Below are 26,281 nucleotides of genomic sequence, written 5' to 3' on the forward strand. Positions count from 1 at the left end.
TTATCTATATGTTATTAATGTCACGTGATGTGTGTGTGTGTGTGTTTGAGGAGATGTCTGTAGTTGAGCGGGTACAGTCATAGGTCACCCCGAGGAGCCCGGGGCCCCTGACGTGGTCGTCCTGCTTTGGCCCTTGGTGGTCACTGGGCTTACATGATGTGATCCTGTCGCCCTGGTATGCCGAGGTGCGCATGCCCACTAAGAGGACGCAGCGGCTCCATGTGTGTTGAGGCGCATTATTTGGCAACAGACGCGGCAGTGGGGAGGGCCGAAAAAAAGAGGATATCCCCTGGATTTCAAAAAAGCAACGATTTATCGAGGTTAACTGCAGATTAAACATTCCTTGGTCGACCATCGGCGAAGAGGAGGCGACAAAGCGACCGAGTAAGTTGACTGAGGTAAAGCCGAAGTTTTTTAGTAAGTGGATCGAGGGGAGCCTTTTATTCGGACTCGTCGAGAGGAGCCAGGTTTTCCTCCACCTATCTGTGACGATAAAGAAGCTGATGGGCTGTTGAAAAGTAACACTTCTCCGCAGAGCCAAAGGTTGAGCACCGGGGAGGAGAGGGAGGGAGGGGAGGGGAAGGGAGAGGGGGGGCTTACTGAGCCAAAATGTATTTTATTTTACGTTTTCTGACGCGTGCCAGCTTGTAAATATGATCCCCGGTGTGGATTGTGTGCGGTAGAAGTCGCTGAATGAGGTAAGGATTATAACGTGACATCGCCAGCAGCAGCAGCGGCGGCGGCGGCTCAGCTCGGCTCAGCTCGGCTCGGCTCGGCTCGGCTCAGTCCGTGGGCCGGTCGATGAAATTTTATGAGTTCCGACTCTTAAGGTTTTTCTTCGGGAGGGGACACCCAGGTAAACAGTCCCGATGGAGCCGCAGATAGTCTCACTTTTATCGCAGGAGGGTGAAAGTTTGTTTCCCCCCCTCCTCCTGCTGCTGGTCGTCCCGCATCGGGGTGCAGCAGACCCGGGCTCGGTTCTGGTTGTGTGGCGGTGGGGGCATGTTGACGAGCAGCTGCCCCGACTGGAGGACTTTTACTACTTTGACTTAAAGCCCCCTCCCCCCACACCCCCCCGTTTGTTTTGTTTTGTTTTTTTGTTTTTTTGATCCGCCGGTGGTCGGACATGACCCGCTTTCTTTCTTTTCATCGAGCCCCGGAGCGGCTTCGTGTTTTTGTTTGTGCGATGTAGCTAATGTTAGCTCGCTAACTAATAACACGCTCACCTCCTCTGAGGCGGTGTCAATAATACACACACACACACACACAAAAAAAAAAGCCGGCTGCTTGCACATGTAGTGTGGGCTGGGTTTAGTTTTTTAAAGGGCTGACTTTGCTTGTGGACGGTGTACTGGGTGGTGTTGGGGGTAATGGTGGCCGCCGCTGCCCGCTTTAAGCCCCGTGGCACCAGTGTTGGTTCTGCTATCTGGGAGCTAATCTTCCTACTTCTCGCTGTGACAACCGTAGTCTTCCTCCTCTTAAAGCTGAACACACACACATACACACACACTGACACACACACACTCCCTCCCTGTCTCTTCCTCTCACCCAGACAGGCACACACACACACACACACACACACACACACACACACACACAGGTTTCCAGCAGCCACCACAGTTTGCAGCGCTCCGGGACAAAGCTGAGACTCGGGATCTGTGCAGTCAAACCTGTTTCTACACATTTCTCTTTCCTCTGCTCATCTGTAACGCGTTCAGATGGAATTAAAAAAAAATCTTTTAATAGTTTATGGCTGAATGTTACGGAAGCCGATGTTGCTCATGGTATGTTGACAAAACCACATATAGGCTAGCTATGCAACCGACTGATGCTGTTAACTTCATCTGTGATGGTCCCAAGTGTTTCAATTAGTTTTAATTGAACACCGGTTTGGAAACGGATAAATCTTTATGTGACCTGTTATTAAAGTTTATATTAGCTGCTGTCACAGTTGCAATAATAAGGAAGATTTTGTCTACAAATTTGAACATGAATATGCTCATAGTTGAACTAATATAACAGGAGATATGTGGATTTGCATGTTGTCAGAGTATTCTCTTAAATTCAAATCATTATTATCATATTGTTATTATTTTATTGTTGGTTTCATAGAAAATCATGTACTGAAAGGCACTCTTTGGTTAATTCTCTCAGTTACAGAATAGCAAGACGTCCTTAAAGAAATTGTAACTTGCATAATTGTTGCAGATCTGATTTTCGGTATATATTCGTATATTTAATTCTCTAAAGAGTAATTATTGGGTAATTAGTCCTGCAGCCAGGAAAGGGCACCAGGACAGGGGCACTTGAAAGTCCCCAGTCGACTGGGGAGGGTATGTTGGTGAAGTGGTCTGCTTTTAGGAGACTTTATTGCCCCTTTGCGGGGATCTAGAACGAACACTCAGTTGTTCATGAGAACAAAGGCCCTGTAAAGTGTTATTTGCGTGTTAACAAACCAGTGCATGGTTGTATTGTTCATGAACTGTCACTGTGAACACTACGCAGGAGAAGTCCATGGGTTGACTCACTGCGGGATCACTGAACAGCGCAGAAGTTGGACATTGACAGCACGATGGAAGCACTGGTTGTGCTCTCCACCTTGGCATTACAAATGAATGTAACAGAAAAGAGTGAGTCCGAAGGTTCAAGCCTCGTTTTTCCAGAAATCACTGTTAACACTGATCTCACTCACACACAAGACCGATCCAGAGTAGTTGTGTAATCAGCCACTGTTCTGGAAAGGGTCGTCTGCTGGCCACATTTTAAGCTGCTGCACATGACTGCTAGGGTCACAGGGCAGCTGTTTGGTCAATCCTCCATGACTTTATCAGATATATACAGAGCAATTTGCTCTTAATTGCCCCTTTCTGTCTGTTTTGTGTTATCTGCTGGATGGAGCTTAAACCTATTAAGACCTGAAGTTATTTAATTGAGCAAGTCAGTCACCCACAAACATTATCTTTGGCCATAACCACCTCTAAAGCTGAAAAGTTAAACTACACAGAGTCGGATTGAATTGTTTTAGTGCAATCATGCAGCAGTGGTTAGTGCCTGGAGACATTATTGTTATCATTTACCATGCAGCCAGATGATTGATGATTGATAAGAATATTTTGCTGGTGCAGCAGTTAGAGGCCGGTGACGTTGCACCGTTTCCTGTGCTGTGTAGGAATATGTTTTCACGGGGTAAAGGTCTGTCGGTGGGTAAATAAAATGCTGAACACATACTGTATGTGCGGCCAGACATCGATGATGGTTGAGAGTGAGCCTGCCAGCCCGGGTGAAGGATGACTGAGTGACTGACTGATGGCTGACATGATCCACAAGTGACGAGATGAATAAGCACCTTGGGGCAGAAAAGAAGGTACTCGGCAGGAAACAGCGCAGGTGTAGATGAAGTGTGGATCCTGGTGACAGCGCACTGATAGTTGTGGAAACCTGATGCCAGATTAAAGCACATGTATTCCGGGACAGTGAAAGCCATACTGGCCAAGAGTCAAGTACCTGCACTGTGCAATTTGATAATGTGGCAGTGATCACTGTGGTGTAATTACACTGGCAATGTTAATGGGAGGATTGAGTTTGATTAAACAGATACTTGGTAAACCCTGTAAAACAGTCTCCAAACACAAACTGTACATTCATTATATGTGAAGAAATGTGTCAAAATGGCACAGACTCTCACTCTCATATAAAGTAAACTCAATGTTTAACATTTATGGGGTCTCAAAAATCACACGCAATATTATTGAAATAGATAATCATTGTAAATACCATCAATATTGATATTCTCTACAAAATATTTCCTGCGTCTCTGTGATGCATGTAAACTGATACTGCCAGAGCGAGCACTCATTACCTTGAGGTGAGGCTGTGTTACATTTAATAAAACACCTTCAGACAGCGTTACGTTCAATCACTAGAGAGAGATTTCTTTCTAATAAATCCTTTGTTTATTCTCGTTCAGTTGCTCTTCATTCAACTTGGGCTGTGTAAGGTTTATCCTGTGATGTCCCAAGGCTATCAGATTTTATATTAATTTGTTTAGTTTTTATTAGATAATCACTAAATATTAACGTAAGTAGATTTAGAAATTCATTTATAGTGTAATACAATCATCCACAGGGGGATTCCCCCTCATCATGTACAACAGACTAGTGTTTTGCTGCTGGTGTTTTTGATTTTGGGTTGTTGTTTTTTTTACTTATGATTTACAGCACAATACAAAATGTGACGGTTACTCTTTAGTTTAACATCTGTAAACTTAATAATGTTAAGTTACAGTTAAAAACACTACAAAGAGTAAAGTAAATGTAATATCATAGCTCATTTCTCTATCAGTGTGCTGTTTGTAGGCCTTGTACAGAATTGCTGCTTACACCTACAATGAAAAGACCCAACAGCATTCTGGGAAATGCACAGATAACTGTAAGCAAAGACAGTGTGTTGGACAATGTAACTTCAAACCAGGGATGCAAACAGCGCGCCGAAAAGCGAAACTCGCTTTTTTCATGACCAATTGGGTGACTTGTGTGAATCGTTCAGATCCGAAGAGTTTTTGTTTTGAGGGGGGGGGAGGGGGGGGTCTCAGCGTCTCAGCGTCTCAGCTGGGGTCAGTAAAATGTTTTTCTAACAGGCTGACAGTGACAATCACGTGAAACTGAGGCGAACTCATTCATGGTTGTCTCTGATTATACTGATAACAGCCTACCTCCAATGTTGAAACGCGTCATTAAAGCGGCGCGTATCCGTGTGCAGTCGGTGCGACGGCGACGCCGTTTTTTTTCCCCCCGTGCACGTGTGTGGCCGCGGACGTGCTGTGGCCGCGTGCACCGTGGAGCTGTCGGGTGCGTGTGCAGGTGTTTCCACGGAGCTCTGCCCGTTTCAGAGGTGAAGGAAGCCTGCTGAGTGAAGCCTGAGTGGAAGCATGTGCTCCGCGATGTAATTCAATTAAAGTGAAACTAATGTCCATTACACACTGAATGAAACATCCCATGTCTTTATTTCTTCAGTTTATTTTAATAGTAATAATTATGACTAACATTCAGTGAAGACCTAAAATTCAGTCTCTCCAAAATTGAAATATTGCAAAGGATTTTTTTTTTTTTAAAGCATTTTTAATATAGAAATATTGGCCTTCTGAAAACTATGTCCATCTATATGCACTCAATACTTGGTTGGGGTTGAAGTACTGGAAATTGACTTTTCCATGATATTGTAATGTACTTATTTGTTAATGGTGAGCACCCCCCCCCCACGCCGGACAATTCCTCTCTTTTTTGGTCCTGACCCGTTTGCATCCCTGTCAAACGTGTTGGTACAGTTCAGAAAAAGTGCACTTGAAAAGTTGTAGCTCTGATGAAGACGTGTTAAAACAGCGAGAGGCATCAAACTTAAGGACACATCGCCATGACCACCGCCACACACGGCATAATGAAGTCCTTACAGTGCCGTTAAATGCTGCTTGAGGATTTCCATCTTATTTGAATATTTATCAGGATAACATTGTTGTGGAGATAATGCTGATAATTGTACCATGAAACATCCATAATCACACAGGCCTGCCATTAAAAACTGTATAATATTACAAGTGACAGTGTACAGTGGCCTGATGGTGTGTGTTTGTGTACACACTATAGTTCATGTGTGGGTCAGCTGTGTGTGTGTGTGGCATGAATTTGTTTGTAAGATCAGTAAAGTTCAGTTTTAGCAGAGACAAAGGACTTTGGTTTTAGTCGCCTTTTGAGGCTTTGCATGTGTTGCATGTGATGTCAGGTCCTCGGGTGCGTGGGGGTAGATTGACCAAATGTGTGTGTGTGTGTGTGTGTTGCGGATGGTAGGGGGCCTTGAAGGAAATGTGTGTAAAGTGCCATGGAGATGAAATGTGAGACCTGTCAGCCATTCAGATCCCCTGTTACAAAGACAGGGTCAGTGTCCGAGTGAGGCTGGTTGGTTCCTCACGTACCCCACCGACCGTGGTTTTTCAGCTACAGGCATATGCATCAGAATTGATAAAGCTAATGCCATAGCACCCCCCCACCCCTCAGACCCCCCTGCCACGTCCCACCTCAGCAGCACACACATTCATGCAATTACGCACACGCACCCACACACACACTGTATAATGGCCGTCACTGTGGAAGCCCTGCGTCTGCTCCAGCACCTGAAGGGTTAAAACTAGCTTCAGCTTCTCTCTCAGTCATACACACACACACACACACATACACACACACACATACACACACACACTAGCTAACCGGTTAAAACCGGTTCTCTGGAAAAGTGCTTTGTGTGTCCCAGTGAATCCTGGGAAGGGTCATGTCATGTGTGTCTCAGAGTGATGTCAGAGTATTAAAAAAGAAAAAAGCAACTTGGTCAGCGCTGCTATCAGGCGGCTGCTCTGCTCTGCACGCTGCATCGTGACTCGGTCTTATGTAGGTACATCATGGATACACTGTGTGCTTTAATCGCCATAACCGTTCTGAGAACAGGAAGGGGAGGGGGCAGGAGTGTGTACGGTGGTGTATGTGTGTGTCTTTGAGGAGTAGCCCAGGTTGCAAGTGTTAATTGTAACCCTCCCACCCCCCACCCCCACCCCACAAAAAAAAAAAAAAACAACCCATAGCTTCCTGTTGTGCGTGGCTGGGCAGAGCAGAGCCAGGGCCTCAGCAGAGTTGGCAGCACCGGGCCTGGATCCTGTAACATGTGTACATGAATGAATATGATTGTGGATTGGAAGTCTGCGCTGCGTTTCCTCTTCTTTGTGGTGGGTTTTTAGTGTGTGGTGGTGGTGACCGTGTGAGTGGAGTGGACGCGTCTGAATTTTTCACTTTCTGCTTTCTGTTTGAGATGGTGTGAACTTTGACCGCATGTCATGCCCTGCACACCACGCCAAATGACTCAGCGCATGTTTACCGTTTGCCAAAGTCATTTCAATCAGTGTGTGTGTTTGTGTGTGTACACGTGTTACAGTATCCCAGAGTCTTGAATAACCTGGTTATTGACCTGGACATGATCACAGCTGTATCCAGGTTTCTGACCACAAGGTGTGTTTTGGTCCATCACTATATCTGGACCACACTGTGGTTTCTGTAGCAGAGTTGTTACCTCAGGGCTCGGGGGTAAACGCAGCTCGTTTCCTGCATTTACCTCTTTGCTTGATTCAGCAACTCTGCCTGGAAACTAGTGATGAAAAACAGGTGAAAATATAATTCAAACTCTGCATTTTATGCTTTATATCAGCGTGTCAATGTTCATCTCACAATTTATTGTATGTTTATTGTTATCCTATACCATGGTGCTTTATAGTGTTAAAAGGGATAGTTCAACATTATGGCAAATTGGCCCATTGCCATAATCCCTATAGTTTTAGGAGTAGGTTCGTTATCTTTAATTGTCGGTGCAAGCTATTTTTAGAACGGTGGAGCAGAGCTGCTCAGAGCTATGCTACGGAGGCTAATGGGATTTCTTGGTTTCCCTCATCAAACTCATCAAATACACAATCCAACAACTCCAAAACGCTCTGGTGGACAAGTTGTGACCTGCACATTCATCACACTATGAGGTAATAATGTAATGTTGCTAGACGGAGTTGTTTTAGAGGTAAATTCATGCAAAACCGTTCATGCACGTTCCCGTCGGGGGCAGTTTTACGGCAAGCAGTCTCTGTATTTGTCCCAGAAACAACTCTGTCTCGTAACGTTCCGTTATAATCTCATAGCGTGGTGAATGTGCAGGTCATAACTTGTCCACCAGAGCGTTTTGGAGTTGTTGGATTGTGTATTTGATGAGTTTGATGAGGGAAACCAAGAAATTCCATTAGCCTCCATAGCGTAGCTCTGAGCAGCTTGCGGCTCTGCTCTGCCGTTTTAAAAATAGCTTGCACCGATAATTAAAGGTAATGAACCTACTGCTATGACTATAGGGATTATGGCAATGGGTCAATTTGCCAAAATGTCGAACTATCCCTTTAACAGAGTTCCCCTGCTAGTGATGCTTTATGAAACCATGATGTGACGTTTACGTCGGCAACAGATTACAGTTGCTTGTGGACTAGGTTGGAGTATTTTTGTTGACGCGATCATTATATTGAATATCAATAGCAGCACTCCAGGGAGGCAGAGGAGCTTTGAATGTTATATATAACAGAATGTTGGGTGTTGTTACATGTCATACACACCTCTCTGTTGTTGTTTCTCATCTCTCTCAGACTCTCAGCAGTCTTCGACAAAAAAAAACAAAAACATAAAAAGAAGGAGGAGGAGGGAGGGGGGTGAATACAGAAAAGAAAGTGACAGAAGCAGTTGTGTAAAGAGAGCTTTAGAGTTCAAACTCCTACTTCTCGACTCTGCACACCTGTTCAAATGCCATGTGAAATGTGAGAGCTTATCAGATTGTCGGTTTTAAGTTAAGAAAGTGAAAGCGAGAAAGAAAAAAAAAAAAAACTCAGACACAGTCCCTTCAGTTTTGACGCCGTCTGGTGTCTATTATATGTAAATGGTTGCGGATGTGGAAAGTGCATGAGGGGTGTACACAGTGATGTAAAAGGCCATTATCGAAGCCTTTAAGGTAAACACGTATGGTCGGCGGCTCCTCCTCCTCCTCTCTGCTGACCTGACACTGAGGAGCCACTACAGTGTGGGGGGGCACGTCGGCATCTGGAGCGATTGAATGGGTTGTACAGGGGATATCGGACAGAGAGAAAGGTTAAACATAAGCTCGTCGAGTCTTTTAAATGAATGAAAAAATGTAGAGCTGCTAGTCATCTGTTGTTATCAATATTTTAACAGAAATCATGCTGCAGTTAATTTTAGCTCCCCTAGTCCTCTTTAACTCAGATTTTTTTTTAAATGTCTTTTTATTTCACAATGATTCAGCAAAACACAAACACCCACCCTTAAACAGTATCAGTGACAGTTGATTGTACAACTCCAATTTAATTACAGCATTGTCATGTTCTTGCAGCTGTTTGACGTCTGACTGCAACATTTTTCCCGTTGTTTGGTTTAGATTCCCAATTTTTTAAATACATTTCTATACTTGAGTCAACATCTTGGTCATGTGCAGTACTAATTCACCATGTTTTGTCTGGTCACCACATCACTGTGTGTCCCATGCAGCTGATTCAAGGTCAGTTTTGTCTATTGAAGTTCAAATGAAAGGCGTACACTCAGCCTAAACCTGCACCCACAGGAAAATGGATAACGCAATTTGTTATTGGGTAATAGCTCCTTCATGTAGGTTTGTTGCACAATGTCAACATCACAGTAATGAAATGTGGCACCCAGTCATATCCTAAATTGTCCTTGTAAAAAATTGTGCAGCACAGCTGTGAAGTTTAAAATGGCTACAATCAGCCTTATTTCTGAATTTCAAGAGTTTCCTTCAACTTCATTAGGTGTAACTTAGATATTAACTCCCTTAAAACATTTTCAATGTAAGGAATCTTTAGTTGAACCTATATCCAGCATTTACTCATGCAGTTCATTGCATGTTAAGCTTTCATGTCTTAATAATCATAAGCTGGCCTATGTCAGTTCTCTGTGGTCTGGGTTGAGCTGTTGTGATGAAATGTGACAAGACTCTGCTCTGAGCTTTGGTTTGGGAAAAGACTGAAATTCAGATTTTCTGCAGCTTTGATCCTGTTTGTATAGATAACAGTTCAGATTAAACAATTATTTCTTCCGTTGTGTGCAGGGGATGTCTGAGGAGGCTGTCCGCCAGACGCGCAGCCAGAAGAGGGCGCTGGAGAGGGAGGCTACTCCGCAGTCTGCGGAAAACCCCGATGCTGAAAATGAAAACAAAAAGCCCAAATTGGACCCATCTGAACCCACAGAAGAAGCACAGGCAAAACCAAAACCCGACCCAGCTCTGGTCGAGGAGGATGATCAGAGCCGGATAAGCAGCGGACCAGAGCCCGAGAAGGAACAGGATCAGAACCGGTTGCCATTGTCTGTCGTGTCACCTCTGGCCTCCCCGCCGGCGAAGGATGATCAGGAGATGGCGGTTAAACCCGACTCAGACAATAGGACTGAGTGCAATGACAAAGGCAGCAAGGTGAAGACGGAGCAGGCCATGGATACGAGGAGCCGGGTCCGGCCGACGGAGCCGAAGGCGTCCAGCGGGCTGCTGGCTGCAGGCGAGGTGAAGGCCACCATTAAAGTGGAAGTTCAGACGGGGGAGCAGCCGGTGGACATGAGCACCTCCAGAGGGTAAGGACCAGTTCATGGTAAACTATTGGCGCTTTTCCACTAGCACGGCACGGCACGGCACGGCACGCTTTTTTTGCTTTTCCACCAGCCCTAGTACCTGGTACCAGGTACCATTTTTAGTACCTCCTCGGCCCTGGTTCCAAGCGAGCTGAAGCGATATTAAAACGTGACATCAGCCGACTGCCTTCCACTGATTGGACAGAGCGTCATCACTGCAAGAGTGCGAGCGCTACGTCCGACATGAGAATCAAACGTGGAAATTTCAAAAACAGAGCGGCAACAGCGCCAGCTGATCTGTATCAAGACTGTTGTTATTCCTTCACCCGAGTTAAATGTTGCTGTGTGTTAAACCAGACTGTGGTCCGTAATCGAGGTGCAGACGAGTGAGTTTGGAGCTGACGAGTGGATCGAAAAAAGAGACACGGACAATGCGGCCCCGCGACCACCCCGTGTCGACCCCGCCCCCGCTGAGGAGGTACTAGAAGAACTCAGCTGTAGTGGAACAGCACCTTTACCGAGCCGAGCCGTGCCGTGCCCCTCCGTTCCGTGACTGTGTAGTGGAAAAGCGCCATATGTGACAACAACCACATGAAGTGAATGTGCAGTAAATCAGCTACCTAGAGGCTGTCTGCGTCTTCTAGAAGCTTCTTGTCTGATTTTTTTTGTTCAATGAAACCAACTTGTGTGGATTTATAAGAGGGCGGATGAAATAAATTAAAATCTAAATAATAATAACGATATTAAACTTTATTTATATAGCACTTTTCAAAACAAATGTTACAAAGTGCTTTCCAAGTGAAAACAATTAAAATGAAAACCAAGACAATTAAGTGACATCAAATAAAATCAGGGAAGGCTTTCCGATAGAAATGAGTTCTGAGCAGAGATTTAAAACCTGACCTGAAAATCTAAAAAGACCTACAGATATTTAAAGTGACTTTTATAACCATGCTGTTCTTTAAACTTACTGTGTATGGGAGAGAGTGGGGAGGTGGGGAGGTGGGGAGTGGGCTGCTCAGAGGTGCTGTTTAACTTTCTCTCTTGGTCTACCTCCATTTTCCCCCCACTCACCACCTGAACCCTAAAACTCCCCTCACACACACAAAATGAAGCCGTGTGTCACAAACCGGTTCCAGCCGGTTGTTGCCATGGTTTCAACCGTGGAAGGAACAGTGAGGGGAGGGGAGGGAGGAAGGGAGGGAGGGGAGGGGAGGGGTGGGGTGGGGTGGGGGGTTAGTGAGTGTGTCACGTGATGATGACTTTGAGGTCATGTGACTTCTTTGGAAGAGTAGTGATTAATCCACAGGAAGTGATGATGGCGCTAAGCCCCGAGGAGAGAGACCAACACACACACACACACACACACACACAAGGAGGAGAGACAGGCCTCACATTGTCATGCGTTGACTTTAACGACTTCTTATGCATCATAGAAATGCATAAATCTGTGTGATCACAAGCCCTCCTTGTTTTTTATGGGAACATTACTCATGTTCTTCAGTGTGCGAGTGTCACTAGTCAAAGAATTTAGGTCATCCGCTCGCACATATTGGCCTGCAGTTGAACTAGTTGCGTTGCAGTGGAGGCTTTACAGTATGCGTTGGGAGGAGTTAAGTATAAAATGTTGCTTTATCACATGATAATCACCGACAACAGAGGTGATGGTTTATCCAATCCGCCTCCAAGGATCCCACTTTCCTCAGCAGGCCTTGTATGTAGTTAACCCTGAACGCCTCAGACGTGCATTATATCCTGCCACAATATCCTGTTTCAATAGCTTGTGCTCTCAAACAGCCTTTTCATTGTGACTTAAAGACCTTTACCAGAGCTTTAACTCCCACCTTGCCCGACCCCTCCCCGCTCTGTCGTTGACGGAGGAGAATCAACATGAAGAGAGGCTTTGTGAGGAGATGTCTGGACTTGTTAGGTTTTTACCGCAACGAATCAACCCACGGTCATAAAATATGATTGTGATGAGGAGCAGACCTCGGTGAACACGGATGTTACTGATGGGGCCAACTCACGCTGTTCTAACACTGAAATAACATTTTTTTATAGTCTCAACAAGATTTTCAAATGTATAAAATATGTGTGAATCTTTGGGGAAATGGGTTTAAAATGATGCACAAGACAACAAAAATATCAACACGAAGTCTTCGATTTGAATGTTTTGTATCACAAAGCTTCACTAAAGAGCTGGAATGAGCTGATAATGCAAAATGTCCTTAATCCTTAAAAAACATCCTTAAACCATCTTTAAATGTACTTAAGGGGAAATAAAAGTGGGGAAGTGAATATTAAACAGTTAAATTTGATTAAATGGCCTTTCAAACAGCAGAAAACAGCCAATATTTTATTTGCGTAACTCTACATAATAATCCCGTTTCACTCCCATGACGTACAGCAGTGAGTGCTTTTTATTTATGAAATACTGAAATCTAAGTTTGACTGTCATCAATCCTCTTGTGTCCTGCAGTATAAAAAGGGAGAAGCGCCCTCCGTCCCCTGAAGATGATGATGATGATGTGATCATCTTGTCAGATAATGACTCCCCGAGTCCTCCGATGAATGGCCTGAGCCACTTCAAGGAACTGGACACTGACCTGCTCATGGTGAGACCCAACAACATAAATGCATGAGACGGATCCTTAAATTGAAGTTTAAATTGTAACCCATGCCTAGGCTTTTTCACAAATTAAAACGTGGACACAGGAAGGTAGTACTAGGTGTGAAACGGCCATTTTCTAATCTATGAAGTTGTAGTTACTCACTGGATGTGTAAAGTCAGAGCGCCTGAAAACATGGCACAGCACGTCACATTTCAGTGCCTGGGAAGTGGTTTGTCCTTTTTTGTACAGTGGGTGGTGGTGAATGTGATGTTGTGATCTGTTGAGTGCAGAAGAGCAGCCCAGCGGAGAGGGAGCGCATCATTAAGCAGCTGAAGGAGGAGCTGAGACTGGAGGAGGCCAAACTGGTCCTGCTGAAGAAACTCCGACAGAGCCAGATACAGAGGGACACTCTGCAGAAGGTAACGCAAACAGCAGCACATGGTCACACAAAGTCACACAGCCTCGCTTTAAGCTCTCTCTGTTTATTTATGTATTTATATATCTATATATATTATCTTTTCCAGCCCTCGGGTCTGTCTGGCTCCTCTGCTCCTCCTCCTCTAATCCGTGGAACAATTACAAGCAATAAAGGCTCTCAGCAGGTTAGTGCTCCAACACATGTCCCTCAGCATGAAGCCATCGTACTGTCGCAGTCACATTGTTTCTGACGGTGGTGTTCTCTGACCAGATTTTGACAGGCAGGAGCTCAGGTACAGTCATCCCTCCACCGCTGGTGAGAGGAGGGCAGCAGGTGTCGTCCAAACATGGGTCCCAGATCATCATGCCGCCTCTGGTCAGAGGGGCACAGGTGAGTCATCGGGGGTACTAATAGGGGTAATATTTAGGGATGTCCCGATCCGATATTGATATCGGATTTATGTCCGATATCAGCCAAAAAAACGAATATCGGATTATATCGGACTGCATCTAAAATCTCCGATATAAACGCTCCGATAAAAGCAGTCCATTATTCCGCTCCAGCACTTCTGTCCCATATGAATAGTAGTGATGTGCAGATCGATACTGAAATATCGATACTTCCGATACCAGGTCTGTATGCTCTAGAATCGATACTCAAATGAAAATATCGATACTTTTGATACTTCAGTCATTTGTGGTTATGCATATCATTAACAGGAACACAGTGGAAAGTAACTAAACTATTCAGATCTTGTCTAAATGACACGCGGTTGGTAGGAACTACTTTTTCTTCCGCCTGCTCACAAAGTCAGTCTGTGTAGAGTCGATGGCGGAGCGGAAAGGAGTCAGGTGTGGAGCTATTTCAGCGCCACAAACAGTGAAGACGAAGTCTGTAATATCTGTGGGAAAATTATAAATAATATTATAAATGAATGAATTAAAAAAATATATATGTTTGTTTATCATATTCTTATTTAATTTATGGTTTTATTATTTTACTTATGTTCTTTTTTTAGTGTTTGAAACACTATTTTCGGCTATATTCTAAACGAGGCCACTACCTCAATATAGTTCAGAGTTTAAAATAAATACGTTACTCTGAAGTCTTGCATCCTTAGGAAGCTATGACTTAAAATTACAGTACTTTTTTTTATTTTATTAGATTTACCAGGCACATTAGGTGCATTTGCACAAAGTATCGGTATCGGATTGGTATCGCCGATACCAGCCTGAATTTTACTCAGTATCGGATCGGAAAGGAAATTTGTGGTATCGAACATCACTAGGTGACTCGTTCGCACTCCAACACAGTAGGTGGCGGTAATGCACCTTAATGTTGGTGCGCCGCCCACAGAGAGGAAGAGCGCCCGGCTGCAGCATGCAGAGATCACGTGATCACAACAACAACAGCGTGTGTGCGATTCATCAAGGAGAAGTGATGTCGACTGTGTGGCACGTACGTGTACACACACACACACACACACACACACACACACACACACACACACACACACACACACACACACACACACACACAGACACGGGTGCATGGACAGGTCGCGCTTGCCCGGTAATAAACGGTAAATGCGCTATATTGCTCTAAATGTACAGTTCACATTAACTACCGACGGGGTCGGTGGTCAAAGACCAGCTGGTCCACATGTTGTGCCGTGTTAACAGTGCTGAAGCCAGAATTAAATTAACGATGCTAATTTCTGTTAGCCCGTCTATGGCGTTTTACATTATACGTTAGCATTAAGCTAGCGGGCTTTATGCTTAGTTACTGGCTGTGTGTTTTGAACGTTGTTTCAAACGACGTGGGTTTGATTAAACATCTTTGATGCTTAAATATTGCTGCTTAATATATTGCTTTACTCCTCTTTTTATTTTATGTATGGGTCAATGACGTATAAGGATTTTCAACATGCCATTTAAAAAAAAAAAAAAAAAAAGAATATCTTTTGCAACTGTTCAAACAACAAGGATGTCGTGTATACAAAAAATAACGTTTAATTTTTGTTTTTTCATATAGATGAATCGCCCGTGGCCTTAAAAAATGTCATGTGGTGCGACCATAATTTATCTGAAAATTAATAAATTTTCTTAACATACTTAATAATTTTTTTACAAATAGTCAGTAATATCAAGTACATAGAAACAAAGTGTTTGCATTTCATTTGAATTTTTGCAAATACTACTCTCATATTTTAGCTCTATAATGTCACAGTCGCTATATTAATTGTAGTTGACCGACTAATTTTTTCTTTAAATTGCATAATACTGATAAAAATGTTTTAAAAATACCTTTCACTTAAGCATATTGTATCAGTTATTAATGTTTAAGTTACAGAAATTAGTTATTTTAGTTTGTATTTTATTTAGGTATTGTTATTATTGGTCGCACCACATGATGTTTGGTCGCGCCAAATGACCTAAAGACATTGTATCATTAAAAATCTATTTAAAGCTACCAATAAATAATTAATTTCAAGCAAATTTCATATTGAAACCATATTTTATTAACCTTTCAAACATGAAAACAAACATTTCACATTTTTTTGACAAAAATCTAACCGTGTGTGTGCGCGTGTGTGTGCGTGGCCCAGGTCTTTTTGAACTTTGCCCAATCTTGGCCCAGTCTTTGATCAGTCTTCGCGTGAACAACATGAATACAAACATTTCATTTCATAAACATTTTTTGACTTATTGATAAAAATCTAACCGTGTGTTTGTTTGTGTGTGTGTGTGTGCGTATGTGCCGCTAACCTCAGGCCTTTTTGAGCTTTGCCCAATCTTAGCCCAATCCTCGCATGAACAACGCAAACATTTCTTTTCTTTTCATTAAAGCAGAAGGAAGTGATATATTTGTGTTAATATAAGTCTTAATTAGTTGTATCTTCCGACAGCAATCACTTACATAGGGTGTTTGAACCGAAACACGGGTCTGTCAGTCCCTCTGCTCTGCTCTGAGCCGAGGAGAAAACATTTATCGTATCCTACAGTTTTTATCCAATGAGGAGAGAGAACGGCATGCAGGGCTGTGTGTGCAGCCAAGGGACGCCGTGCATGTGGTGACGTCGGGACGAGGACTGTTATGGTGCGTTCAAGGCAACTCGTAACTCGTGTTTTTCCGACCTGTGAAGTCGTACCAGTTCGATCTGGTACGAGTTCACGGGTCAGAAGTTACGAGTGGCCGTTATAGTGACTTTCACAGGTAAAACAGGTCGGAAAAACACGAGTGGGTTGCCTGGAATGCTACAAAGTCGTAAGTTGTGACCTGAAGCTGTAATTTACGGTTTCAAAAGCCTGCCTGGAACGCAGCATTAGCTAAAACGACCGGATCGCTTACTTCTGCTTTAACATTTTTTGATTTCATGATAAAATCTAACTGTGTGTGTGTGCGCTGCTCAGAGCTACGCTACGGAGGCTCATGGGATTTCTTGGTTTCCCTCATCAAACTCATCAAATACACAATCCAACAACTCCACAACGCTCTGGTGGACAAGTTGTGAGCTGCACATTCACCACACTATGAGATAATAACACAACGTTACCACACAGAGTTGTTGTAGAGGGAAATTGTCCACGACAGGAATGTGCATCAGTGGTTTTGCATGAATTTCCCTCTAAAACAACTCTGTGTGGTAACGTTGTGTTATTATCTCATAGCGTGGTGAATGTGCAGGTCACAACTTGTCCACCAGAGCGTTGTGGAGTTGTTGGATTGTGTATTTGATGAGTTTGATGAGGGAAACCAAGAAATCCCATGAGCCTCCGTAGCGTAGCTCTGAGCATCTTACGGCTCTGCTCCGCCGTTCTAAAAATAGCTTGCCCCAACAAATAAAGGTAACAAACCTACTGCTATGACCATAGGGATTATGACAATGGGCCAATTTGTTGAACTATCCCTTTAACACATCTTTCTCTTCTCCTGGCAAGGTACTCTGCTCTTGCTGTGGGGTCAGAGTTGACACGCTGCCTGTGGCGAGCGCCTTTAACTTCGCTTGGCAGTGGCTCTGTCAAAATTAATTAAAATGAGTTAAATAGGTATAATAATTTATATTTTTGCTAATAACTGCATAAATACCCAAGTGAAATGGCATGCTTTTAATATTTTTTTTCTTATATTTTACTAAAATGAACTAACCATTATTTCTGCAATATTAGCAAAATAACTCATGAAATATCAAAAAAATATTCAAAATAATACTAAAAATTAAGTACTTAATGTTTATCAATCATCAATTCAATATAAAAAGCACAAATACTGCCAATCTAGGTCATATATCTATGATGGAAAACAATCTGCAGTGGTCGCACCGCATGATAATTGGTCGCACCACATGACATTTTCAAGTTCGGTCAAATATTACTAAAACAAGATTAGCAACATAAACAAAGCTAGCTAGCTTTTCACAAAAGGACACTATGGAATTTATAATTAAAATAGATATTTGTGGAAAAAAACTTAAATTAATTGTTTTTTTTGAGGTCATACCACATGATATCCAAATGTGGCAACAACATTACAGCCGTTAAAAAGGTTCCATTTTTTTTTTAAATGAGAGAGCCACAAACCTTCTTTCTGCTTCCATAGCTCTATGACAAAATGGTGGATGATACAACTCCCTGTCCATGAGTAGATTTCAACATAAAAGTTCCAATAGTGGTCATTTCTTGATGGTCGCACCACATGATATTTAATGAAATGGATATGAGCGGACAAAGTTTATTTGTATATTATGAAAGAAATATAACTGCAAAAGCTTTGCAATTTTGTACAGGAATACAAAACACTTTGTAAATTATGCCAAATAGGGCAGAAAATAAATTGTAATAGATTTACAATAATTTCAAATAAGTTTTCAAAACAGTAGTCAGGGCTGGACGGTCGCACCACATGATATTTTGACACTTTAAATTACAAAAAAATTAGAAATAACTCCTGATTTTTGAAAAGTTGAAGTGACTACATATATGGGAGACATACTACATATAGATTAGTATATTTTTGTACATTTAAACCTTTTTTTAACTTAAAAAAATACAGCCGGACAGAATATTTAGGCGTCACGTCATTGACCCGTATGCCATTTTTACTGTAGGGCAGGCTAGCCTATAATCTTCAATTTGGAGTGACAAATAAAACGTTGAAGCAAGAAGATTTTGCCTTTTGTTTGACATTTATGTAATTCAATAACAGTTGTAAATAAGGTTTATTTTTTAATATTTTACAGTTCAAAAGTAAGCTCACTACTGTCTGTCCCATAGAAGAACATGACAGTGGCAGCCTGTCAGTCAGCAACAGGAGGATCTCCTTTGTATTAGAATTTGAAAAATATAAATCATCGTTTTTTTTCACCACCCCTAATATCGGATCAATATCGGTATCGGGCCGATATTAAAGGCTGCAATATCGGTATCGTATCGGAAGTGAAAAAGTGGTATCGGGACATCCCTAGTAATATTGATATGCAAAGATATTAAAATGCCACATTTTATATTTAAAACCACATCACACATTTGTCTGGGTCATGATAGCCTGAGGTATTCAATCGTAATACTGTTTTTCACTCTTCATTAAAGACAAACTGGGAAATAATTACATTTAAACGCAGCACTTATGATCTGTCTTTGCGCCTCTCTCTCTTTATGTGTGCCCTTTGCTTTGGTGCTTTTGATGCCCCCCTCCTCCTTGTCCACCACGACCTTCGTCTGTGACGTCCCCATGTCATCCCTCTCATTGTCCTGGTTAGCCCATCTCTGTATCTCCACAGCAGATCCAGGCTCTCCGCCAGCAGCAGCAGCAGCAGTTGGCGGCCTCTGGGGGCTCGGGCTCAGGGCCGCCTCCTCTGCTGCTGGGCCCCAGGACCTCGGCCCCTACAGCCCAGGGCCAGAGAGGCATGGTCCAGCCAGGACTCATCAGAGTCGGCAGTAGTGCTAACATGCCGGTCAGTACCTCACAGGTTAATTAAGTTGAATAGACAAAGAAGGAATGCAGTGATTTTACCATCCAATGTGGAAGATATACAGTATGTCCACACCCACTCAGTGCCCACACTTCAACAGTTTGTAATGAGAGGCAATGCTGCCTGACATTTGCTCTCACACACCCAAAAACTGTAGTAAGCTGTGCAAAGCACCATCAATTAAAGTACATGCCTAGTTTTAAACAATGAAAACTGGACATATTCACAAATTCATAACCCCCACCCCTACCCTGGACAGGACGTGAAAAGTGGACATGTCCGGGCAAAAGAGGATGTTTGGTCGCCTTAGACAACCTTGTGTATAGGATTCCTACATAGATGGATCTTTCTTGTTTAACCATAACTGCAGTTATACAGCTCTTTTCAAAACCACCAGACTCATGTTATTTTAGATAAAGTTATTTTTTTTGTCAGTGGAGTCTGGTGGCTTTGATCATAACAATATAAAGGGCATCTCTGGTTAAAAACACAGATGTTACTCTTCTGCTACCTGTTTTTTTTCTTCATAAGAAGCCCTACTTACCTGCTGATCTAACCACCAACAGAGGGTGCAGCATGTTTTGCAAGAATCCAGCTGCAGTGGCTGCAGTTACCTGCACTTAGCTGTATAGAGCCACTTCCTCAGCAGTTCTCATCATCAAAGATGGCTAGATCTGTACTTACAATCAAGAAAAAGGAAAGTGGCTCTTTTGTTGTGTTGACAAATGAAGAAAAGACGGCTATAGATGCTCTTGTCCCGATGTCCAGGTTCACGATTACTAGAAATACATGGTTCATCATAATAAGTCATGGAAATATCTTTGCAGTGTGCAGTTGGAGCCGCACTTAAAGAAGGGGATGAATCATGAAAAATCAGCCAAACATGAAGCTAGCTTTAACTAGCTAACATTAGCCTGTCCAGACATGTATTTCCTCATTGAGGGTTTCTCTCGTCAGGTGTCTGTCCTCCTTCGAGATCAAGTGTCTTTCTAGCGCTGCTCTGCACAGTTGTCATTTTACCTTATGTTACAATATTTGCATAATTTTGTTTACATTCATCAAGTGGCATGCATGTGTCAACAAGTACCATGTCTGCTGCCAGACTCAAGGAAACTGTGAACATTTGATTAAGAACATTTGATTAGTCAGATAAACTAAGTACTTACATTTTACTATCTAGCTAACAGAGAAGAAAATTTGGATACACATTTAGATAAATTGTCGAATGAGTTTAACATTAACTCGTGGTTAACTAAGTGACCTGGGAGCAAAACTGTCTGTGGCTGTAGTTAAACTTCAAACATTTTTCTGCTCATTTAAATGAATGTCCACCTCTGACTCAGCATATGAGCATAACAGAGAAATAAAGTAACAAGTTACATTTGCAGTTTCAGATTTTGACTGGCACAGGCATGTGTGTGCATCAGCAACACTGATCCAAATGAGTCTGAGCTATAATAATCATATCACCAATATAGACCTATATAGGCTACCACTAACTGGACTGTCACAGAAGGTTTAAACAAGGCTTCAACTGTCTGAGCTCCAGACATCATTTTCATCGTTGTAAATGCAATTAAGAATACACTGCGGCAGATTCTGCCACAAAACAATCTGTACGTTGGCTCCAAAATAATGGGAACAACCACAAATAGCTGCTGAGCACAGAAAATGTGAAAGCATGATTTAAACAGTCATTTCAATTGGTGTGCTGCTGGGCAGAATATTACGATTTCTGCTGCTGCTGAATATCCTTTTTTTATCTCTCACTTGCGCCTTTGTTGTCACTTAAAGCAGAAGTAAGCGATCCGGTCGTTTTGGCTAATGCTGCGTTCCAGGCAGGCTTTTGAAACCGTAAATTACAGCTTCAAGTCACGACTCACGACTTTGTAGCGTTCCAGGCAACCCACTCGTGTTTTTCCGACCTGTTTTACCAGTGAAAGTCACTATAACGGCCACTCGTAACACGAGTTACGGGTTGCCTTGAACGCACCATAACGTCTTGTCAGCCGATGGAGTTAGCAGCCCCCACCCTCGTCATGGATCTATTGGTCCTCGTCCCTACGTCACCACATTCAGGCGCATCCCTTGGCTGCACACACAGCCCTTCATGCCGTTCTCTCTCCTCATTGGATAAAACTTGTAGGATACGAGAAAAGTTTTCTCCTCGGCCCAGAGCAGAGCAGAGTGACTGACAGACCCATGTTTCGGTCCAAACACTCTATGTAAGTGATTGCGGTCGGAAGATATAACTATTTAAGACTTATATTAACACAAAAATATCGCTTACTTCTGCTTTAACAAAACAAACTAAAAGAAAAAAGTGTGTTAAATTCTCTATCGATATACTCTGCCGAAGCAACACCGCTAATGCACGAGAGCCAGCAACGGTGGAGCGCGATGTAGTACAAGTGATGTAGAACAGGTAGTACAGGTACAGCGATACAGCGAAGACAAATCATACGCAATCAGCAGAAATGGTTTGTTTTCTTTGGATCAGAATTTAGCAAAAAAAGAAAGAAAATTCATTAGCTAAAGTAAGAGTAAAATCGGTGAGTAACGAGAGCATCAATAGAAATGTAGTGGAGTGAAAGTAATCAGTATCCCCCCAAATAATACTGTACAGATACTCAAACACCTTATAACTAATGAAAAGTTGATGAACATCAAGACTGTTATGTTGATTTATTTTTCTTCCTGTTTCTGCCCGCGTCAAAGGCCTCGCCATCCAGTTTGAAGGGCTCCTCCTCAGGAAGCAGCGGTGTGTCTGTGGTGAACATGAATGACTCTCCAGCCAGTCGCCAAGCTGCAGCTAAACTTGCCCTGCGAAAACAACTGGAGAAGACCCTTCTGGAGATCCCCCCACCAAAACCCCCTGCCCCAGAGTTCAACTTCCTGCCCTCAGCAGCCAATAACGAGTTTATTTACCTGGTGGGGCTGGAAGAAGTGGTACAGAATCTGATGGACACCATCCACAGAGGTGCGTCGGTTTTCCGTTTTGTCGGCAGAAACACAGAAATTAAAACGATCAGTCAGATAATCTGTTGCCATCTCTCTCCATACAGGGAAGACAGGTGTAGCGCTGTCCAAGCCCGTTACCAGAGACCCTTACATCTGCACTCAATGCAATACTGACTTCACCTGCCGCTGGAGGCAGGACAAGACTAAAGGAGGAGTAATGCTCTGTGAAGACTGCATGTCCTCCAATCAGAAAAAGGCTCTGAAGGCCGAGCACACCAATAGGCTGAAAGCTGCGTTTGTCAAAGCACTGCAACAAGAGCAGGAAATAGAGCAGCGAATCATTCAGCAGACATCCTCAGCGATCTCACACAGTAGCTCCTCATCCTCTTCATCTGCCTCTTCATCGCTGAAGGCGGAGCAGCTGGTGTCTCAGCAGCTGAAGCAGGCTCAGGCCAGAGCGTCCTCCCTCCACCACCACCACCACCACCACCACCACCAGCAGCACCAGGCCAGCCGAGGAGGAAACATCCTTCACCATCACTCCATCAAGCAGGTTGGAATCCGTTTTCAGTAACACAATCAGTGCCAGTACAAGTCAAAACCAGTGATGGGAATAATGGCGTTATTAAATAACGGCCTTACTAACGACGCTACTTTTTTCAGTAGTGATTTATCAAAAAAGTGACTGTTTCCCCCGTTATAATGCCGTTACTGACAATAAAAGTGTACGTTTTATACACAGTCCATCAACTAGTTGGAAAAAAGACGTTTATCTGGAACTAACCAACTCACTCAGTATATGAATACTGAGTGAGTTGGTTAGTTGGTTAGGGGGGCGAGTCCAAGTAATTTGACATATTTGACACATTTTATAAAAAAGTAATGCAATAGTTACTTATCCTGGTAATTAGTTACTTTTTTAATGTAGTAATTCAGATAATAACTCAATTACCTTTTGGGGAAAGTAACTAGTAGCTATATAACTAATTACTTTTTTAAAGTAATGTGCCCAACACTGCTCAAAACCCATCTGTGTGTGTCTGTGTGTCCATTCAGAGCTCCCAGGGCCAGCTGTCCCACGGTGTCTCATCAGTGGGGGTGAGGGGTGTCCCCCATTCCTTCTCCTCCTCCTCCCAGCTGCAGAGTGCAGTGGCGGCCGCGGCTTTGGTCAGCCGGCCAGGTAAGCATGCCCATGTTTCTCACCACCACTCTGTCCAGAGTTCAAAGGTGAGCAGCAGTGGACTCGGCGGCCGCAGGAATGTCAGCGGAGGTAGTGCCTCATCCACTGCATGGAAGAAGCAGAGCAACACCAACACAGGTAGACTCACATGAATACCAGCCCGACTCTGGCGCCTGACATCTACTCTCCTTTCAAATTCCTGTCTGGTCCAAAAGCAATCCTTACAACATCCTAAATTGGAAGATTTTCTAATCTGAAGGAATCATTTACCAAGGTGCATACATGTAGAATAATCACACACATTAGAGGAAAAGGTGAAGGCAGGAGGAAATGTTTTCGGACAAGGCAATCTCACTCTCCAGTTCCCCATCTACAAATGATCTCCATCTTCCTGTACTCCCTCAGTGGTGGATTATGTTTTCCTCGGTGTCACTGCTGTACCTTAGAGTAGAACTTCTGTCATTTTCCTTTTGTCTGTCTGTTCGTTGTTGGGGTATGTGTGGCTAATTATCCAGTTTCACACAAAATCAAACAGCTTTTTTCTTTTCTTGTTGAACTCTGAAAGAAGAACAGCTACAGGCTTGCTCCACACCCTTACCTGCTGCTCTGTTGCATGTTCACAGGAGTGACCATGGCCTATGTGAACCCCAGCCTGACAGGCCACAAGACGCCAGCCTCCGTGGACGCTCGTCAGAGGGAGTACCTGCTGGACATGATCCCCTCTCGCCCATCGATCTCACAAGCCGCAAACACTTGGAAATAACTTCAATGCTCTTCTGTTCACTATTAGTTTCTGTTGAGGTTCCTCAGCTCCAATAATAAGGTCAACAGCACCCCCTGGAGGACTGTTAAGCAAATACAATCTCTCAAAGTGGAAAAAAAAAAGTTCCTTCCTTACCTATCTTTTATTGTTATTTTAGTTTTCCTATGTTCTGTTGTTTATTTTGAGGTTCACTGTTCTTTGGTAATTGTGCAGAAACTATTTTGATTTGATTGAGGCAAAGAGAAAGCAAATACTTGAAGGGCTTCCCCCCCGGGTTACTTCTGTCCTCCAGACTGGGTAGATAAATAATGGTGCGGTTTGAGGCTATGTCAGCAGCGAGTACTTGAATAAAAGAGTGCTCTGTTCTGGGCTTGTCAGCCCTTTCTGCCATGATGTGGGTCAAACTGATCCAACCTTTTGACACTTGAATGCTTATAGTCATACATACCCATGGGTTCACCTTCAAAATACATTTATCATAAGCAAAAACAAAGTAACTGAGTTGTAAACTTTTCAACACATCACCCCTGTAGTCAAAGGTTTGAATTTTGAATATTTTGTATTTACAGTAAGTTATTTTGTTTTGTTTTTTTTCTTTTTGACCGATGTTAAAAATCACTCAGTATATTGTGGTTTCCACAAATGAAGAGTTCATTCTAGCTTTGTATTTTTTTTTCCTGTTTAACAGCATGCCTACCCTTAACCCCTCTGTTCATTTTGCACCTTAGCTGAAGAAGCATGGTGTCATTGCTTAAGTCATCTGTAATTACCATCTGTAATTTGCTTATTTTATATTAATGTCAACATTGTAAGATTATTTTTGAGTGTTAAGTCATTGCTGAGATAATGCAAACGCTGAAGGAGCTGGCTTTGCCACACTGGAGCCAGCGATCTTGCCTCTGATTAATACAACCATAATTCATGCAATATCCAGCAAATACATATAAAATACAGTCCTGAATCAGTTGTTAAAGGGAACATGTCCCAGTTACCAAGACCCTGGAATACAATTTTATCTTGTACCTCTCACCATATTGCATAATTTCTCTGCTTCCTGGTATTAATTGCATTGTACAAAGTTATGTTAAAATTTATTTGGTTTACTTTTTTTCCTAGCTCCTAAAGAAATAATAAAAATTATAAATTTTAGACTCTTGTTTTCATTTATGGTTGGATAATATAACTCTAACATTTAATATGACCTTGACATGAATTGTTTATTGGAGTTAACTAGTTAAGTAATGTCATAGAGAAGTCATCAGATCAGTATCCTACAGGGCAAGAAGTTGCAAATAAAAGGAAAGCATGAAATTACGTGGAATGCAAATAGTCAGAAGAGGGTTACATACATTTTAGTTCAGAATCAGAATCAGAACTGTTTTATTGCCAAGAGCAGTAAAGGTCAGTTTACAGCACGAGGAACTTGTCTTGGTGTCAAGTGCAAACATAAAAGTACAAAAAATAGAATAAAATCAGAATTTAGAGAATTAAGAATTTAAATAATAAAAAAGAATGAATTAAAATATACTAGTGTAAAAGATACGCATATACTATATGCAAAAAGGAAATACACATATACTATATATGTTAATTAATTAGGGGGAGCTGGGCCATTGTTCAATAGGCTAACTGTAGAGGGGAAGAAACTGTTCTTGTGGCGTGAGGTCCTGGTCCGGATGGACCGGGGCCTTTTGCCAGAGGGGAGGGACTGGAAGAGTTTGTGTCCAGGGTGAGAGGGGTCAGCAACAATTCTGGCTCTGGTCTCCGGGTCCTGGAGATGTACAGCTCCTGAAGAGATGGGAGGCTGCAGCCAATCACCCTCTCTGCAGAGTGAATGACACGCTGCAGTTTGGCCTGTGGCTGCAGCACACCAGACTGTCATGGAGGATGTGAGGATGGATTCGATGGTGGCAGTGTAGAAGTTCACCAGCATCTTCACAGGGAGATGACACTTCTTCAGCTGCCGCAGAATACAGAATACATCATGTGTACATGATGAATATAAAGTCTGTTAACTGGTTGTCCTAGAACAGACACTGTGTGGGTAAAGTAAAGCATGTGAGTGTCCGTGTTGGCCGCTGGGGGCGGCAGAGCGGCAGAGCGGCGCTGCAGCTGCTGCTTGTCCGCACCGGCGAAGAAGCGTCCTTCGCCGACGTCAGCAGCGTGTT

The 26,281-nt window shown here is 42.9% G+C and overlaps 1 protein-coding gene across 17 annotated transcripts; it reads left to right on the forward strand.

Annotated features, from left to right (window-relative positions):
• Positions 1–105: 105 nt before the first annotated feature.
• On the forward strand, positions 106–25,262 carry LOC146971279 (transcriptional repressor p66-alpha). 17 transcript variants are annotated; one of them, XM_085805772.1, is made up of 11 exons: positions 106–384; positions 9,697–10,211; positions 12,688–12,823; positions 13,111–13,239; positions 13,345–13,422; positions 13,509–13,628; positions 18,997–19,191; positions 21,928–22,189; positions 22,275–22,723; positions 23,227–23,488; positions 23,974–25,262. In XM_085805772.1, exons 2-11 carry the CDS (start codon positions 9,700–9,702, stop codon positions 24,111–24,113), a joined length of 2,283 nt encoding a protein of 760 aa, XP_085661898.1. In that variant the 5' UTR covers positions 106–384; positions 9,697–9,699; the 3' UTR covers positions 24,114–25,262. The 17 variants fall into 17 exon arrangements, with proteins under 17 accessions (XP_085661898.1, XP_085661909.1, XP_085661903.1 ...); XM_085805783.1 differs by having other exon boundaries at positions 23,227–23,350; XM_085805777.1 differs by having other exon boundaries at positions 19,018–19,191.
• Positions 25,263–26,281: the final 1,019 nt, after the last annotated feature.

Source organism: Trachurus japonicus, chromosome 17 (genome assembly GCF_045865225.1).
Source record: "Trachurus japonicus isolate A0001 chromosome 17, Traja_1.0".
NCBI lineage: Eukaryota > Metazoa > Chordata > Actinopteri > Carangiformes > Carangidae > Trachurus > Trachurus japonicus.